We start from the raw sequence: 18129 nt of genomic DNA on the forward strand, positions 1-18129 counted from the left end.
GAACCGTGCGCCCCCGAGGCCGCTAAAGCGCATCGCGACAGGGGCCCGCGCCAAGCCCCGCCCTGGGGCCGCCCCTTCCGCTCGCGCCTGGATCCGCTCGGACGCGGCCACGTTGTCCTGCGCGCCCCGAGTGCCGGCTGCGCGAGTCCGGCCGGCGGCGCCCCTCGGCGGCCCCTCGCGCAGCCGCGGGGCTCGGCGGGGCCGCGCGATCCCCCAGGCCCGGTCGGCGGGGGCACCGCAGCGCGGGGAGGCCCGAGCCACGCCAGGGACCCGCACGCGCGCGCGCGCCCGGGATCCGGGCCGGCAGGCACCGCCCTCCGCCCGCCCGCCTCCCCGCGCCGCCCGGAAGCCGCGAGCGGGAGAGCGCGCGGCAGAGTTGGGCTCCGCGCAGAGCTGGGCGCCGGGGCCCATGCCCGTGCGCCCCCGCGGGCCCGCGCCATGGCCTCCGGGAGCGTGGCCGAGTGCCTGCAGCAGGAGACCACCTGCCCCGTGTGCCTGCAGTACTTCGCCGAGCCCATGATGCTCGACTGCGGCCACAACATCTGTTGCGCGTGCCTCACCCGCTGCTGGGGCGCGGCGGAGACCAACGTGTCGTGTCCGCAGTGCCGGGAGACCTTCCCGCAGCGGCACATGCGGCCCAACCGGCACCTGGCCAACGTGACCCAGCTGGTGAAGCAGCTGCGCACCGAGCGGCCGTCGGGGCCCGGGGGCGAGATGGGCGTGTGCGAGAAGCACCGCGAGCCGCTGAAGCTGTACTGCGAGGAGGACCAGATGCCCATCTGCGTGGTGTGCGACCGCTCCCGCGAGCACCGCGGCCACAGCGTGCTGCCGCTCGAGGAGGCGGTGGAGGGCTTCAAGGTGAGGGCAGCGCGGCGAGGGAGGGGCGGGAGCGCGAGCGGACAAAGGGAGGAGAGAGCCAAGGGGCTTCCTCTTTTCCGCCTAGAAAATGGCTGAGCCGGACGTGTGGTTCACAGCCGTCATTTCCTCTCTGTCCGCTCCAGAGCCTCCGCACTCAGATTTGGGAGAACCTGTAGCTGGTGAGGAAGCCAGAAGTGCCCCCCCCCCCCGCGCCTCCCCCCCACGCCCCGAGGGGCCCCTGGGTCTCCCCGCTCTCCGGCACGTTACACACCGAGAACCCGCCCGCTCCCTGACGGTGTAAAGGATGTGCGTAAAAGCAGGCACCCACCGCCAAGCTCGTGCTCCTATCGGATCACGGGTGATCTCACACAAAACACACTCGGACGTCAACTGGCTCTGTGCCCCGCCCGCAGGTGCCCATCACTTAGTCTGTGAGCATTTCCCCAGCGCTTCCCTGTGCTCCGGCCTGTTCTAGAAGCCCATGGAAAAGAGCAGCTCTTTCCCGCTGAAGTCCTTTAACCAGATTACACAGTTACCATGAAGATTACACGGAATCAAATGAGTGGGTAGCTCTTTGTGAATCGTTGGACCGGTGGAGGCGCATGGCCAAACAATGACATGGAAACAAAGTGTTGACTAGAACAGTTGTAAGGCAACATTCTGTTATCTGTGTATTTGCCGGCTGGAGGACAGAAAGGTATACAGTTATGTTTAAATGTGTGTACGTTTGTGCATAATTAATCACTTATTATTCATGGTACTTTTGGATATATTGTTTTACACTGGCAGTAACTCTGGAGTAGTAATCGCCTATGCCACATGTGAGGAAAATGAGACGTTAACTCATTTTCTCTGTATGTGTCTGGAGAGCCACAACCCAGCTCTAAGCCTCATAGTCCACTCACCTTTCCACTGAGCCGTGCGGTATCCGTCCAGGCATGGGCAGGTGACCCACCAGTTTAAGATACACACAGACTGCCACAGAGAGGTGTGGAGACCCCTGTGCCCTGCCAGTGGCAGGAAGTCCAAGGACAGGCGCTAAGCAGGGACATGGCCTCAGGAGTGGTTGCACGTGATAAGCACGTGAGCTGTGCTGATGCTAAGGTCTGCCTAGTCTTGAACTGTGCACCTGTTTGTGCTTTCCTCAGGAGCAAATCCAGAACCAGCTGGACCACCTGAAAAGAGTGAAGGACTTAAAGAAGAGGCGTCGGGCACAGGGGGAGCAGGCACGGGCTGAACTCTTGGTAAGGGGATTTGGAATTCACAGATGACACCACTTCTGCAGGCCACTTTGTGTTTTGTAAGGCTAACGTTACTTCCCTTACCCTTAGCGCATCAGGACGCCCAGAACTTCAGCTGTGGGTGAGACAGCCCCAGGTGGGAGTGGGGAGCTCACCTGGAGAACCAGAGGAGTCCCACTTTCGGGGGGAAGAGATAGAAGAGCTGAGTTGGAACCTGTGGGGATCTGACCTATTGGAAGTTTATCCTGCTAGTCTTGTGTAGATCAGGGCTGATCCTTGACGACACTGATGTAGGGGAAGTTCTTGGGCACAGTTAGCCTCCTTTGGCGCCATTCTGTAGATGGCTGCTAAGGGTGGCTGAGGAGGGGACGGATGTGCCCATTTGTGATAGGATATATGGGGCTTTTGTTCTGACGACCAAAAAATTTAAAAAAAAATACAAAGTATGGAGACTTTTATAATAAATCCTTATATCCACCACAGAGGTGCTCAAGCAGTTTTGTTTTTTTTTAACAGTAAATAAAATATGAGAAATTCTCAAGAGGAGCAAACTGTTAACAAACTTGTGAGGTTTTGTCAGTCCTGGACAGGGTGTCGTAAAGGACTTTTGGGCAGGGAACGTCGGATTCCACCATTTGTTGTGCCCCCACACTCCTCCCTGAGACCTCATCTCCCTGAGCTTGAAAACAGGGCTGCCGGTTGGACAGTCTCCTGGCGCATCTGCATAGAATCCCCACACACACAGCCATTGTGTCCCCTGTGGGAGGACTGTCAGGGCAGAAAAAGCCCTTCCCTGAGAGTCAGGACACTTGGACATACTTCTGGTTCTGACCCTCCCTGCTGGATAGACGGGGAGAATGGTACACCGTCTCTGGCCTGCTTCCTCCTCTGTGGAGTGAGGACGTTGGACTCGACCTGTGGTTTTCATCAAGGCAGGTGCTGCCCTCTCCTTCCCTCCTGTGGTGTGTGGCTGTTCCTTTGGTTGTCACTCGAGGAACTGAGTCACTGGGGAGAGAAGGCAGAGATGCCAAATGTCCTGCCGTCCAAGGGAGTTCCACGCTGGGCAAAATTGTCCCTTCGTTTCCCCGGCCCCGCCGCCCCAACAAACCAGCCTGCCAGGAGCAGCACCTTCTAGAAGCTGAGAATCAGTTGTTCTTTACGGCCAATTTCAGCTTTAGTTTTCCATTTTTTTTTTTTTAAGATTTTATTTATTTGACAGACAGAGATCACAAGTAGGCAGAGAGGCAGGGAGAGAGAGATAGAGAAGCAGGCACCCTGCTGAGCAGAGAGCCCGATGCGGGGCTCCATCCCAGGACCCTGAGATCATGACCCGAGCCGAAGGCAGAGGCTTTAACCCACTGAGCCACCCAGGTGCCCCTTAGTTTTCCATTTCTAAGGTTATGTTGTATCACTTGTGTCTTTGAAAGACTCTAGCTGAGGGGAGCTGTAACCTTACCAAAGCGACTTGGAAGGAAGGTGTGTGCGGTCCAGTGAGTGCCCAGGAAGGGCTGTGAGAGGGACAGAGAGGACCGTTAACGGGAAGATGCTTGGGGAGGGGAGCTGAGAGCAAGTGTCAACAAGCTTCCGGAAAGGGTCGGACAGTGTTTTTGGCTCTGTGGGCCATATGTGGCCGTGCCCCAGAAAATCTTCCTTCCCCAGGAGTAAAGAAAGGGAGTTGCTGATGATTTCTTGAGCACAGAGCCCTAGAGTCCTGTCGGGGGGTGTGCGGGGAGAAGGAAGGGCACCCTGGCTTCAGAAACAAATCTGCAGGAGAATGAGCGGCACCCACGGCTGTGAGGGGTGGTTGAGGAACACTGCGGGGAGCCAGAAACGGGGTCCGGGCTACACAGGAAGGGCCTCAGGGCCATGGTCCCAGTCCCGGTCCACCACCGTGTGGCACCTGGCTGACCCCATCCCTTCCCTGGCGTCTTCCGTGGCTCCCAGTTGCCACAAGTCTTGCCCCACCTGGCCTGCCGGCCGTTTTACCCTCTTACCTTCTCTGGCTTCCCCTCTGTGCTCATGGCTCTGCCGGACGGAATCGTTGGCTCTGCCCGTCCTTCCAGTGTTGTTTCCCCTGTCAGGAAGCCCCGTCTGCTCTCCGACCACAGGGGACAAGACTGCCCTGTGCTCCTGTGGAGGCTGTACCAGCTCTCGCAGTGTGGGCCGTCCTGGCCTCACATCTGGGACGACTGTCATGGGACTGATAGCTTTATTATCCCCGGGGCGACTCGCCTCTCAGCCACTGTGTGTCCAGTCCGTAAAGCCTGACACTGGGAGCTAGTGAACAGGATGCTGGGATGAGATGATGAGCTCTTGGGCTGGGGAGTCGGGAGCAAACACGAAGGCTCTAGAGGGAGCCTTCCCTCCGGTCAGCGCCCTTCCCTGTCGTCTGCACAGAGCCTGACCCAGATGGAGAGGGAGAAGATCGTCTGGGAGTTCGAGCAGCTCTACCACTCCTTGAAGGAGCACGAGTACCGCCTCCTGGCCCGGCTCGAGGAGCTGGATTTGGCCATTTACAACAGCATCAACGGCGCCATCACCCAGTTCTCCTGCAACATCTCCCACCTGAGCGGCCTGATTGCGCAGCTGGAGGAGAAGCAGCAGCAGCCCACCAGGGAGCTCCTGCAGGTGAGGCTCGCGGCGCCCGCCAGCGCAGCCCTGCCCCAACGTCTCCCTTCTTTCTTTGCCGGGCAGCTCAGGGCCCTTCCTCCCCTGTCTGCTCCGGCACTTGGCGGGCCCTGGCTCAGCTCTTGGCTTGTCAGAGGGAAGACCTGCCTCGCGGGAGCTCCGGTCCCCACGGCTTGGATCGGGCGGTTGGGTGGTCTCACAGAAAGGGCAAAAGAGGAACATATGCCCAGGCCCGTCCTGTGCCACCTGGTCTGATCACATGCAAGCCTCTTGACCTCTCCAGGCCCGGTGACCCCATGGAATGAGGGGTTCGGCCCCCATGCCATTTAGAGACTGTCTCAGTGCAGTATCTTGTAACGTGAACCTCTGTGTGTGTACCGGCCCGGCCACGAAACAGTGAGCCCTTGAGTGGGGGCGGCTGGCCGAGTGGTCCCTGCTTGCGACAAGGTGTCGTGCAGGCGATCCCTGGCCATCCCGGGTGATCCCGGGTGATCCGGCTGCGCTGACCTCAGCGGGACCGCAGGACAGGAGCTGCTGTGCGTTCGGTGCGTGTGAATTGTCTGTTCAGGGTCAGGCAATGTTCCAGGCAGCAGGATTAAGTAGTGAGGAAGCTCTCCTGGAGTTTATGATCTGCTGTGGAGGGCAAATGGGAGAGAAGTGAGCCGTGGGCATGACTGGTGTTGATAAAGGTCGTATGGAGGCCTAGGGCAGGAGTCAGCAAACTGCCCCACCCTCCGCTTTTGTATGTCCTGCAGGCTAAGCATGGTGTTCACAGTTTTGGGGACTTTTTGTGTGTGTTTTTTGTTTCTTTGTTTTCTCGGTGTTTCTGTTGTTGTTTTTAGTGGAGAAGGGGCAGCGGGAGAGGGGGAGGGAGCATCTGAAGCCGGCAACCACACTCAGTGCAGAGCCCGACCGGGGGCTCGATCCCACTACCCTGAGATCATGACCTGAGCTGAAGTCAAGAGTTGGACGCTCAACCGATTGAGCCCCCTCACCCCGGCACCCCTGGTTTTTACAGATTTATTTGTTTAGATTTTATTTCTTTGAGAGAGGGAGGGAGAGCATAAGCAAGGGGAGCAGCAGCAGAGGAAGAAGCAGGCTGTCTGCTGAGCAAGAAGCCTGATGCGGGACTTGATCCCAGGACCCTGAGATGACCCGAGTCAAAGGCAGGTGCTTAACCGACCAAGCCACCCAGGCACCCCTGATTTTTACAGTTTTTAATGATTGGGAAGAATCAGAAGCATTTTATCTCACAATAAGTGAAATCATATAAAACTCAGGCTCCATTGTCCATATGTCAGCATTAGCCACACATGTCCCCGGACGTACTGTGCGCGCTTACCTTCCGCCGCTGCAGCCCAGCAGAGTTGCACTTGTTGGATGGTGCACGGCTTACGAAACCCAAAATATGTACCATCCAGCCTTTAGGAAAAAGTTGCCTGGCTCCTGCTTCAGACTCCCGAGAAGGCCTAGCCTTGAGCCTTAGTGAACACCAGTATTTAATTGCCAGGGAGAAAAGGAGGAGTTTTCAGTGGGAACACTTGGCCAGAGACGCAGAGTAGGACCAGGAAAGAGGGAGCGGACAGCAGAGTCTCAGGCCCTTGGGGTCTGACATCCGAGTGGTTTAAAGCCGTGGGCGTCACTGATGCCAGCAGAGGTACTGCCGCAGTGAGCAGTTTGGGCAGGGGCCGCGGTCGGGGCAGTGGGGACCGGTGCGAGGAGGTGACTGTGTCAGGGAGAAAGGCCATGAGGACGGTGGGCCGGTGGGGCTCCCGGGGAGGGATGCTTAAACAAACGAGCTGAGGGGCGCCTGGGTGGCTCAGTGGGTTAAAGCCTCTGCCTTCGGCTCAGGTCATGATCCCAGCGTCTTGGGATCGAGCCCCTATTGGGCTCTCTGCTCAGCGGGGAGCCTGCTTCCTCCTCTCTCTCTGCCTGCCTCTCTGCCTACTTGTGATCACTGTCTATCAAATAAATCTTTAAAAAAAAAAATGAAACGAGCTGAACTTGGTGGAAAAGAGTCTGCAGAAGAGTCTGGGTAAGGATCGGGTGCGGAGAGTCGCTGAAGCTGTGATTGATGAACTTGCCCCTCCGGGCTGTGCCGAGAAGACAGGCGGAAGGCGACTGAGGAGCGCGTCTAGGAGGTGGTTTTGGTTGATCCTCTGCGGGAGGCGGGGGCAGGTGGGTGCTCCGGGCAGTCGACGTTGGGTGTCAGGAACCCGCGGCTTCTGTTCTCCCGACGTGGGAAAGCAGGTTCCCTGCGGCTGGTGAGCAGGCGTGAGGAGAACATTCGCTCTGAAGGCTGGGGCGGTTCGCAGGTAGCTTGTGAGACACGGGGGTTCCTCAGGCGGCCAAGTGCTCGTGTCCCGGGGCCGGTCGGCCTCGTTGGGTGACGCTCACTCTCACGGGACTGCTGTGGTGCAGATGCGGGACACGCAGGTGCGCCCGCCTTAGGGCTTCGTAAGATGGAGCCGAGGGCTTGGGTTTGTTCTGTTCTGGTCATAAAATACGTGCAGCAGTAGTTCGTCATTTCAGCCGTTTCAGGGTCTGCGACTCGGTCGCGTCCGGCGGGTCAGGAAGTGAGTGTTCGGTCACCACAGCTGTGTCGCTCTGGAACGCGGGCCTCGCTGCAGAAGGACACCTTGTGTCCGCGGAACGGTCGCTCGTTCCGGTCTGCCTGTCTCCCGGCTTTGCCTGTAGTACTTGGCCTTTTGCCTCGGATTTCTTTCACCGCGAGTCCTTTTGTCATGGTTCCCGCCTGTAGCCGGTCAGTCCCTCTCTCTCAGGGCCCGCTGCTGCAGGACGAGCCCCGCGCGCTTCCCGGCTGCATCCGGGAGCTCCGGGCCGCGGGCTCTTCCCGCCTCCGGGCGCCCGGGAGCCGCCAACGGACGCGGGCTCGCCTGTGCTGGGGACGCGTCCGGCGTGCGTTTGTGCGCTGCAGGGACGGGCCCTGGAGGTCTTCAGTGTTTTTTTTTTTTTTAAGGCGGAGGATATTCGTGAGGACATTTTTGAAGAGATGGTTCTGTAGAAGAAAGAGGGGGTCACGGACGTGGAATGAGAGGGAGACAGGGCTGAGGCGGATGTCACTGGAAAAGCAAGTGAAGTCTTCCTCGAGGAGACACCCAGATGCGTTCCCACCGAGGTCAGGAAGAGGCAAGATGCCCACCGCTGTCTGCCTCTGTTACCCTTGTACAGAGGTTTCAGCCCGTGTAGATGAAGCAGTTGCAAGCATAAGAGTGGGAAAAGCCTGGGCACTTGGCTGGCTCCGTGGGTGGAGCCAGGTGACTCTCGAGCTCAGGGTCGGGTTCGATCCCCGTGTTGGGTGTAGGGTTTACTTGAAAATAAAATCTTTTTAAAAAAGGATGAAAAAGGGGTGGCTCAGTGGGTTAAAGCCTCTGCCTTCAGCTCAGGTCATGATCCCGGGGTTCTGGGGGCTCTCTGCTCAGCAGGGAGCCTGCTTCCCTTCCTCTCGCTCTGCCTGCCTCTCTGCCTACTTGTGATCTCTGTCTGTCAAATAATAAATAAAAATCTTAAAAAGAAAAAAATGAAAAAGAACAGTGTTATAAAAGACATTAAACCATGTCATTTGGAAAATATATGTTATATAATTATAAAGAATCAGTGCTAAAATTAATTAAAGAATTCAGCAAGGCAGCAGGATGTAAGGTTAACAGACAGAAATCGGCAGGCTTTGTGCAGATAACCATCAGAAGACATTTTAGGAAAGAATACCCCATTTCCTATTGAAAAACAGAAGAGGACACCTGGGTAGCTCAGTTGGTTAAGCACCTGCCTTTGGCTCAGGTCATGATCCCGGGGTCCTGGGATCGAGCCTCACATCAGCCTACCTGCTTAGTGGGGAGCCTGCTTCTACCTCTCCTTCTGCCTGCCACTCTGCCTACCTGTGATCTCTGTCTCTCTGTCAAATAAATAAATAAATAAATCTTTAAAAAAAAAAAAGAAAAAGGCAAAATACCTGGGAATAAATGTAAATAAACTTATAAACAGTATGTGAAAACCTGTGTGGAAAATATTATAAGACACTCCTGATGGACACAAGGTAGACTTGAACTAATAAAAAGACATTTCTTGTTCTTGTCTAAGACATGTCAGCATCATCCAGTCAGTTCATCTTAAGTTAATTTATAAACTTAATGCAATATCAACAAAACCACAACACACTTTATCTGGAGCTAGACAAATGGATGGTACATTTCAGATAGAAAAATAAGCCCATAAAAATAGCTGGGAAACACTGAGAACGAAGAACTGGGGTGGGAACTGACCCTGTTAGACATGAGAACATCCTGTGATGCCGGTGTGGCTAAGACAGCTCATGGTAGCACCACAGAGAAACACACAGACACTGTAACCATTCAGAAGACCGGTGTCACAGGTTGCCTGGGTGGCTAAGTCGGTTGAGTGTCCACCTCTTGATTTTGGCTAAGGTCATGATTTCAGTGTCCTAGGACTGAGCCGCATGTCAGCCTCCGTGCTCAGCAGGAGTCTGTTTGAGATTCTTTCTCCCTCTCTCTCTGCTCCCATGCACATATAGACTCTCTCTCTCTAAAATAACAAATAAGTCTTCAAAAGACCAGTGTCAAATTGAAAGAAAATTGCAGCAAATATCACAAATAGGGACCATAGAAATAGTATATAAAGAACATTCAAAAAATTGTGAGGTGGGCAAGTTCTACAGAAAAATGAGCAAAAGATATGAATAGGCACTTTGCAAAAAAATATGAAACTGGACATGAATTTGTGAAAAAGCGTTCTGTTGTACTTTTAATGAGATGCTAATTAAAAACCATACTATAATACCCTTTCTCCCCCATTAGAATAGCAAAATTTTCTTAATTCAGTACACCGTTAGCAAGGATGTAGGAGAGAGAAACTCACATACTGGTGGGAAGACAAATTGTTTTGGCAGCATTTAACGAAAGTATACATGCAGTTAGAATTTGACCAAGAGTCCTTTCAGGAATTTACCTTGAAGATATACTCAAGTATGAAAGTAGGTACAGAAATATATACGTACAAGGTACTAGTGTAACATTGTAACTGCAAAATACGGGGTGGGGGGGACCACCTTCCAAACCAAGAAAAGGTAGTTGAACCAACTGTGTGTGTATGAAGTGGAATACTATGCAACTGTGTAGAAGAGTAAGGAAGATAACCTCTGAACTGATAGTGGTTTCCAGGAATGTGCTCTTTTTTTTTTTTAAAGATTTTATTTATTTATTTGACAGAGAGAAATCACAAGTAGGCATAGAGGCAGGCAGAGAGAGAGGAGGAAGCAGGCTCCCTGCTGAGCAGAAAGCCCGATGTGGGGCTTGAACCCAGGACCTGGGATCATGACCTGAGCCAAAGGCAGCGGCTTAACCCACTGAGCCACCCAGGCGCCCCCAGGAATGTGCTCTTAAGTGAAGATCATAGTACAGAAAATATAGAGTATGCTACTTTTTGTGTAAGAAAAAAGTATCTGCTTATTTTTGCAGAGGAAACAGGAAGGATAAACCAGATGGGAGTGGGGAAAATGGGGTGGGAAGAGATAGGATAAAAAGTGATGGAGACTCTGACCCAGTTTCAGACTTCTTGAGCACCAAAATAAATAAAAACAGTGATGGATTATACCCTGTTAAATAAAATAAGAATACATGGGTCCATATAATAATAAATGGGGAAATCACTCCTAGTAAAATGTCGATTAATATAGAAGGAATTTTGAAGCTAGCCAATGACCCTTTAATAACCATCATAGTAAAAGGTAATTCAGGCAGTGATTATCAATGGATGCTAAATCTGGTAAGGAAGTCTGATAAGGGTTGGAGTATTAACATAATTTCAAAGTATCACTTTTTGATTGGTTCTTAGTTACAAAAAGAAAGATAGTAGCTATACAGCAATCAAAATAGAGCCATCAGGGGCACCCGAGTATCATGTACCTTTAGAAGGACATACCATGCTCTAGCCAAAGATGATACAGCTTGGCCTTAGTCACGCGGGGAAGAGCTGACAGACGCCGTGGAGGGATGGCCACCTGTAGACAACACAGCGTGCGTGAAACCAACGGCACTGCCATGAAAGACAGATCCGTGCGAAGGGACTGTTCCAGATATGTGTTGTGATGCTAAGTGTGCAGAATGGTCATGGAGGGGAGCAGCTGGGAGGAGCTTCGTTAAGAAGACTGGTCAGACTGGGCTCTGGACTGTGGGTTAGATAAAGGTTCATTTAGACCCTCGATTCATTGATCTTTAGATCACTGTTGCTTATAACTACTGTAGTTGTGTAAGAAAATGTACTTGCCCTTAGGAAATACGGAAGGCTTAGGGGGCAGGGACACATTAGAGAATGTAAAGAGTGATCTTTCAAATGGTTCTGAATATAAACGTGGATATAATCATCTGGAAAGAAATATACAGGAGCTCTGTGCTAGCAGCTCTTCTGCATATTTGAAATTATTTCACAATAAAAGGTCAAAGCAAGCTGGATAGGTAGGCCGTTGTGGTTCCACTGGTGGAGCGCTTGTTAGGAAGCTTGAAACTGAGATCCTTGGCTGGTGGGGCAGGAGCGGTACACGGGAAATGCCGGGGTAGTGAGTGGCGCTTCCCAGATTTCTTGCTCCTAGACTGTGAGCCTTGTTCCCCTGGCTTCTCGCAGGAGGGTCAGGTTAGCTGGGTTTTCAGCAAACAGCTGAAAGAGAACTGAAGTTACGACTTCTCATGGTCATCCTTTTCCTTTCTCTTGTAGGACATCGGGGACACACTGAGCAGGTACCATATTCCCCCTCCCCAGTGTTAAAGCAAGTGAGGAGGCTGTTTTTGCCTCATGCTCGTGAATCCTGGAAGGAGCCCAGAGCCGGAGAAGGACAGCTCACCAGAGTGACATGTTCCCTGCCCGTCTCTGCACAAGTCACTCGAGTATACAGAGCTGGATGGACCAGTTCTCCATAAAGCTTGGGACTTCCGGACAAGCCGGGAGGGGGCGTGGGTGGCTGGGGCTGCCATGGTTCATGAGGACGTAGCCATGGTGAGAGTGGAGGCTCCTACACACATGGGCACAGTGCAGGGTTTCTTGTGGTCATCGCTGCCTCCGGGTTTCAGAGTCCTCCCCCAATGACCCCCACCCGCACCCCAGTCCCTCTGTGGGGAAAATTCGGTCTTAGAAGAGTGTGACTGGCTCAGAGTTACCGAATTCGTGTGAGTTTCCTGGGTCCTGGCCCTTGTTCTCATTGTTGCGCGGGCCGGCGGGGTCGGCGTGGGGAACGTGCTCCCTGTGCAGGAATGCCCACAGGGCAGAGACTGGCTTTGAAGCTGGCTCAGATACTGGACGGGGAAGACCCTCCAGAGGCGGGCCGCAGGGCTGCTTGGGAGCGTTTGAGGGGCCGGGCCGGGCCGTGTAGGTGGAGTAGGTTGGCTGCAAGTGCGGGGGGGTAGACTGTGTGGGTAGAGTTGAGGGTTTTGAGGGAGAGGAGTTAGTGCATGTCCAGCCCCAGCCAGATGCCCCAGCGATTACTGCCCTGACTTGTCACTTTTGCTGTCTGAGGCCAGTCTGGTTCTGGTCCAGCACGGGCATACATGTGTCCAGAGCCTCGCACTCCGTGACATTAGTGTTTGGCTGTGGCCGTATGAGACAGGAATCCCAAAATGTCATTGGCTTAAGGCGTAAACACAATTTAAGATGTTGTCGCCATGTAGGAAGTGTGCAGGTAGGGACCCCTGGGCTGGGCTGCTGGTCTCCTTCCCTTCACTCTCCTGCCTCGATGTGACAGCCTGAGATGACAGTGCGATGGTTGCTGGAATGCCACCTAGCCTGGGGGAGAGAAGTCACAGCATAGTCCTTTTTTCAGCAGGCTTCTCAAACTGCCACAAAACACTCCTTACCTCTTATTGGGCAGAACTCAGTCACAGGGTCACATCTAGACTGGACAGCCATGAACCCTATAGAACTTGGATGATGGGAGACGGGATATTAGAGAGGCATCCGGCAGTCCAGTTTCGCCACGGACCTGAGCAGGGCGGGTACCTGTCTGGAGGGTTCTCACCGTTTTGGGAACCTGAGGGCTCTGGCTTGTTGCCCACTCTGGATCTCCAGGATCTTGTCTAGGAATCCAGGGCTTTCTGGCAAGGTCAGCCTTGTATTCAGTTAAGTTCCGTAACCCTTTTTGAGGACGAGCCATTTGAAAATCCATGAGCTCGGGGCTGTGGGGGTAGTGAACGTGAGTAAGCTGTTTCTCCTGCTCCCGTGTTGAGCAGTACAGTCTAGGAGGAGGTGGGGGGAGCTGGCGTGGCTGCTCTTAGAGACTGCCGGTTGGCTTAACCTGGGCTTTGTCTGGGCTCTTCAAGGTGTGGGGTTGGGGGAGGGATTTACTTTTTTTTTTTTTTTTTAAACTTAGAGCGGAAAGAATCAGGATCCCTGAGCCCTGGATCACACCTCCAGATCTGCAAGAGAAAATCCACATTTTTGCGCAGAAATGTCTATTCCTGACCGAGAGCCTGAAGCAGTTCACAGGTAATAGGAGAAGAGGCGTCCGTCAGGAGAATGCATTCGTGCTCTGGATGTCTGTCTTGCCTGAGAGGAGGATATATTTCTCAGCTAGGTGTGGGATGAAAACTGATTGTCTTCTTTTCTCCCCTTAGAAAAAATGCAGTCAGATATGGAGAAAATCCAAGGTAAATTTATATATTTACTGGGCTTTTGATGTTGAAGTTTCCTGGGAAGATAGACATCTGCTTTAAAAGTGGGGGGACAGGCAGGGGTGACACCCCAAGCAGCCTCTCTCATCTTCCGAGTCCTCCTTTTCTTTGTTTCAGTTAATGGCCTTGCGCGCACTCAGTTCTCAGTCTCTATTAATGGGGCTGAAAAACAGGCAATCTGAAAATTAATCCAGAATTTGCTTAATTCTTTCTTTAATTGGGAAGAAGAATGAACAGAAACTATCCTAGCTGCATTTCACTTGAGGCAGTATTTAAAGTTGTAATTTGCCGAGCCCCTCCCGCTCATGGGCATTGGTGCTGGCCAGGACTGGGGAGTCAAGCAAGCGCTTACTAAATACAGTGGCTTAGGTATTCAAGGGAAGGCCTTCTAATTGTAAAATTTTCTCTCCATGAGCCACATTCAATAAAGATTTGGCTGTATCCTAAATGCGAAAAATCCTGGACAGTGTATTGGGATTTGAAATAGGGAAACCCTTTTTTTCTTTGTTACAAATCACAAATCCCCCTAATCTCAGGTGATTTCCTGTGCAATGTATCCTAAGACTTTGTTTGCATTTTGTTGTTCCAGATACATTATGTAGGAGACACTCCAGTGTCTTCCACAATCACACAAATAGGGACAGGCTGCCCTAGACACAGTGGGTGACACCGGAAGGCAGGACTTTCCTTGACTGGTTCACACTGATTTCTCCTTCTCTCCTGCCACTTAAAGGCTCATGAGAGCTTGTTTGTGAACATGCTTTGTCTGCTGTTAAGTGCTGGTCAAGGGAGTGGTGGTGTTCGCCCCCACACAGTGGTGGACAACCACGAGTGGAGCCCCCCAGCCATGGAACAGAGGTGGCTTCGGAGAGCCGAGAGTTGCGCATGACTGGGGACGTGGAACCGTGTTTCCCGCTGCAGGGTCAGCTGCCCGCTGGAGGGCGGAATCCTTGATCTTGGCTCAGTTTGACCCCATTTGCTCCCCGTCTCAGGCACATGGTTACCCTTCCACCCAAATATCCCAGTCCCTGTTGCTTTAGGGCTCTTGGTTGAACGATGGAGTCAGATGTTGGTAGAGACGGCAGCCCACGGCCGATGACCGCAGTCCCCAGCTGTCTCCTGAGACCCTGGCTTCACGTGGGCTCTGGCTGTTCGGTTCGGTAGTTCTTGGAAATACTCACAAATCCGTAACTTCTTCTCTCTTGTTCTTTCAGAATTGAGGGAAGCTCAGTTATACTCAGGTAGGTGATGGAGATAAGAAGGTGATGTAAACAGGAGTAAAACTCCTAAACACCTAACTGCTGTTGTGAATGGTCTTGGAAATTGCCTGAACTGGGGTTCTCTAGATGACGTGTATCAAAGAGATAAACAGCAACCATGAAAAAAACCATTGATTGTTCTATGCGTTTACAGTATCTTTACCTCCTAAAATGCCTCAGAGCTGAAGCTGGTGGCCTTTGGAGTAGGAGGAAATCAAGGTCAGGCGCTTGAGTAGAAAGCGCAGTCCCCAAACAGGGGTCCTGCCGCCTGCCCGCCCTCAGGGCAGCGTGTGCTCTGCAGAAAGCAGTCATCCTTCCAGAAAGAGTTAGGGGGTTCGGCTCTTCTCCTGAGTGCTGGGGAGTGTGGGGATCTCGGGTCATGCCTTCCCTGTGCCGGGGCAGGAGTGGAAGCTGTCCTTGACCGTCACTGTCACCGAAGGGTCCGGAGACTGGGTAGTTCTGTGCTCCTGGGGGTGTTCGCATCTTAGGTGTGTACTTCCCATGGGGGCGCGGCACCCTCCCCGTGGAGAGAGGCCTGCAACAGGTGTTCTCGCCATGGTGTCCTCCCGTGTTTCGTTCTTTCAGCAAGTGTTAGCTGGAGACCACGTGCGTGTCCCACACTGTTGAACAGCGTGTGGGCTTCTGTGGGCGCGAAAGAGGCTGGAGTTCGCTGTCTGATGGGGGGAGCACACCCATGGCCTGGGGGACAGAGCGGTGACTGCTGTGCGCGGGTGGGTGGGTGAACCACGAATCTAGGACCTGGCACTCCTGGTCCCCTCCACGGTTGCTCATCACGAACCTTCCGTGGGAGCCCTTCAACCTGCTGAGCCGTGGTCCTGGGACACCATGTTGGGAGTGTTTAGCCTGAGCAAGACTGGAAAACCAGGACAGGGAGGATGGGTTTAGGTTCGGGAGAGGGCGAGGGTGAAGGCTGGTGAGCAGCGGTGTTTGGAGGGAGATGCGGGTGTTGCACGGACCTTAGAAAAGGATGAAGGAGTTTGCAGGTGCTGAGTAAGATCTCATGGAATGAAGGGTATAAAATAGTGATTTGGGGTTTTTTTGTTTTTAAAGATTATTTATCTTAGTGTGTGTTTGTAACAAGTGGTGGGGAGGGACAGAAGGAGAGGGAGGGATAGAAGCCCGGGCAGACCCCCCGTCACAGGCCGGTCCCAGGACCCTGAGATCAGGACCTGAGCCGAAACTAAGAGTCAGACACCCGGCTGACTGCGCCCCTGAGTGGTACAGGTTTGCAGTCCCCTGTTCACATACCCAGAAGGCTAAAATTTAAGTAGGGAATTAAGTTTATAATGGATAATGTGGCTTAAGGTGTTTTTACAAAAGGGAGCAGAGGTGAAATCAGTACTTTCCAAGTTTGTTGGCTTAGAAAGGCAGTCTGCCAACGCAGACAGTTTGTGGAGCGTAAACTCCAGGATGACCTTCGTGAGAGAACGCAGCCTCTCGTGGGGCGTGCGTGCTCTCTTCTTGGGGGGAGGTGGGACACGAGCTGGGTGTCCTCCACTGTGCGCCCAGCCCTTGGCTGACTGCCCCGTCCCCCCCGTGTCTCCACAGTGGACGTGACCCTGGACCCAGACACGGCCTACCCCAGCCTGATTCTCTCCGATAACCTGCGGCAAGTGCGGTACAGTTACCTCCAGCAGGACCTGCCTGACAACCCCGAGCGGTTCAATCTGTTCCCCTGTGTCCTGGGCTCTCCGTGCTTCATCGCTGGGAGACATTATTGGGAGGTAGAGGTGGGAGATAAAGCCAAGTGGACCATAGGTGTCTGCGAAGACTCCGTGTGCAGGAAAGGCGGAGTCACCTCGGCCCCCCAGAACGGATTCTGGGCAGTGTCCTTGTGGTATGGGAAGGAGTACTGGGCTCTTACCTCCCCGATGACTGCCCTCCCCCTGCGGACCCCCCTCCAGCGGGTGGGCATTTTCTTGGACTATGATGCTGGCGAGGTCTCCTTCTACAACGTGACAGAGAGGTGTCACACCTTTACTTTCTCTCATGCTACCTTCTGTGGGCCTGTCCGGCCCTACTTCAGCCTGAGTTACTCGGGGGGGAAGAGCGCAGCCCCCCTCATCATCTGCCCCATGAGCGGCATCGATGGCTTTTCTGGCCACGTTGGCAATCATGCTCATTCCATGGAGACCTCCCCTTGAGGCAGGCGGCAAGCTAGGGCTGGGAGGGCTGTTGGCCGTGACCCTGCCCCAGGCCTAGGTGTCTGGCTGCCTTGCCTCTTCCCACGTATCACAGCTGGATGTCCTCGCTGCTCCCCGTGACCCTGCTGTGGGAGACGGGTATCCACTGCCCTCTCCCTTCCCATGCAAACTGTCAGAAGATTGCCCAGACATAAACACCCGACGTCCACCTCCGGTGTTTCCACACTGGTTCTGTGCGTCACTGGAGGGGTAAAGAGCAGGGATGACCTTGGAGAGCCAGACCAGATTCCTCGCCGCGGCTCACCTGGCTCCCCCCGGTTCAGCCCCACATAGTGATCGTGGATGTTTGCTGTTTTCCGGACCAGGGCTCCTTTCTGAGGACTTAGAGTGGACCTACCTGGCCCTGTGAGCATGGCTCCCCCTGTCCCAGTATTTCCTTTGGGAATAGGACCTCCGCCCTGACTCCCACTCTGCCGTAGTTTGATTAACTCCAGTAAAGAGGCTTCTCTGTGTTTTGATTCGTTACAGTTACTTGACAGTAACGGTGGGAAGTGGCCCCACCTCTGTTCCGGGATAATGTTCTAATCAATGTGCTCTTTGCCTCTGCATCTTTTCCGAGGGCTCTGTCTGCTCCCTTCATGCTAACGGAAGGTGCATCCTGGTGTTGGGCGCCCCTCACCCAGGATAATTTTCTGCCAACACCATCCATGGTTCCTGGATCCCCTCCCGCTCACGTTTGTGGACTGACGGTCAGTCGTACGCCGTCCCTGGAATGATTCTGAGGCAGTATTCTGGGGGCCCATTGACTTTGTGCCTCCATTGGGGAATGGGGGAATTGACCTTTCTGAGATGTGTACCATTAAGGGGCAGTTCCATCCCTATAGCCATCGGGTCATGAGGCATTCTGGGGCTAGAAGGCTAAGGCAGATGACTTCAGGCCCCCACAGTGGTTCTTAGTCCTGCTTCCCTTTGGATACGTGCCCTCTGTTTGAAAATAAAGTGAGTATGGATGTTGTTTACATTGTTGTTTTCTGGGTCTTGGTAGGACTGGGTTGGTGGAGGTCGGGGTGGGAGTGAAGGCCTTGGTTAAGGGTGTTGATTTCCCTCGTGGGTCCAGAATCCTGCTCCGGCCAATCTTTTATGTCAGACTGGACAATAAAACTGCTCCGGTGGTACCATGTCACGGTCTCAAGGCCTGGAGAAGCCTGCGGCTCTGTACTGGCTGATCTTGTAACCTCAGTAGGAAAGGGTTCTCTCGAGCCCCCCCTTTTTTTAAAAAAAATAT

The 18129-nt window shown here is 53.5% G+C and overlaps 1 protein-coding gene across 1 annotated transcript; it reads left to right on the plus strand.

Annotated features, from left to right (window-relative positions):
• Positions 1-104: 104 nt before the first annotated feature.
• On the plus strand, positions 105-17863 carry TRIM27 (tripartite motif containing 27). Its single transcript, XM_047733274.1, has 8 exons — positions 105-858; positions 2007-2102; positions 4497-4727; positions 11475-11497; positions 13120-13235; positions 13364-13396; positions 14635-14661; positions 16249-17863. The coding sequence occupies exons 1-8, from the start codon at positions 439-441 to the stop codon at positions 16842-16844; spliced, it is 1542 nt and encodes a 513-aa protein (XP_047589230.1). The 5' UTR covers positions 105-438; the 3' UTR covers positions 16845-17863.
• Positions 17864-18129: the final 266 nt, after the last annotated feature.

This window comes from Lutra lutra, chromosome 6, assembly GCF_902655055.1.
Source record: "Lutra lutra chromosome 6, mLutLut1.2, whole genome shotgun sequence".
Lineage (NCBI taxonomy): Eukaryota > Metazoa > Chordata > Mammalia > Carnivora > Mustelidae > Lutra > Lutra lutra.

Bases quoted from the DNA above. Each gene is read 5' to 3' on its own strand.
- TRIM27 (XM_047733274.1), top strand. From the start codon at position 439: ATGGCCTCCGGGAGCGTGGCCGAGTGCCTGCAGCAGGAGACCACCTGC. The intron at 11,498-13,119 runs GTACCATATTCC...TTTTAAACTTAG, and splicing joins ATCGGGGACACACTGAGCAG to AGCGGAAAGAATCAGGATCC. The intron at 13,397-14,634 runs GTAAATTTATAT...TTGTTCTTTCAG, and splicing joins AGATATGGAGAAAATCCAAG to AATTGAGGGAAGCTCAGTTA.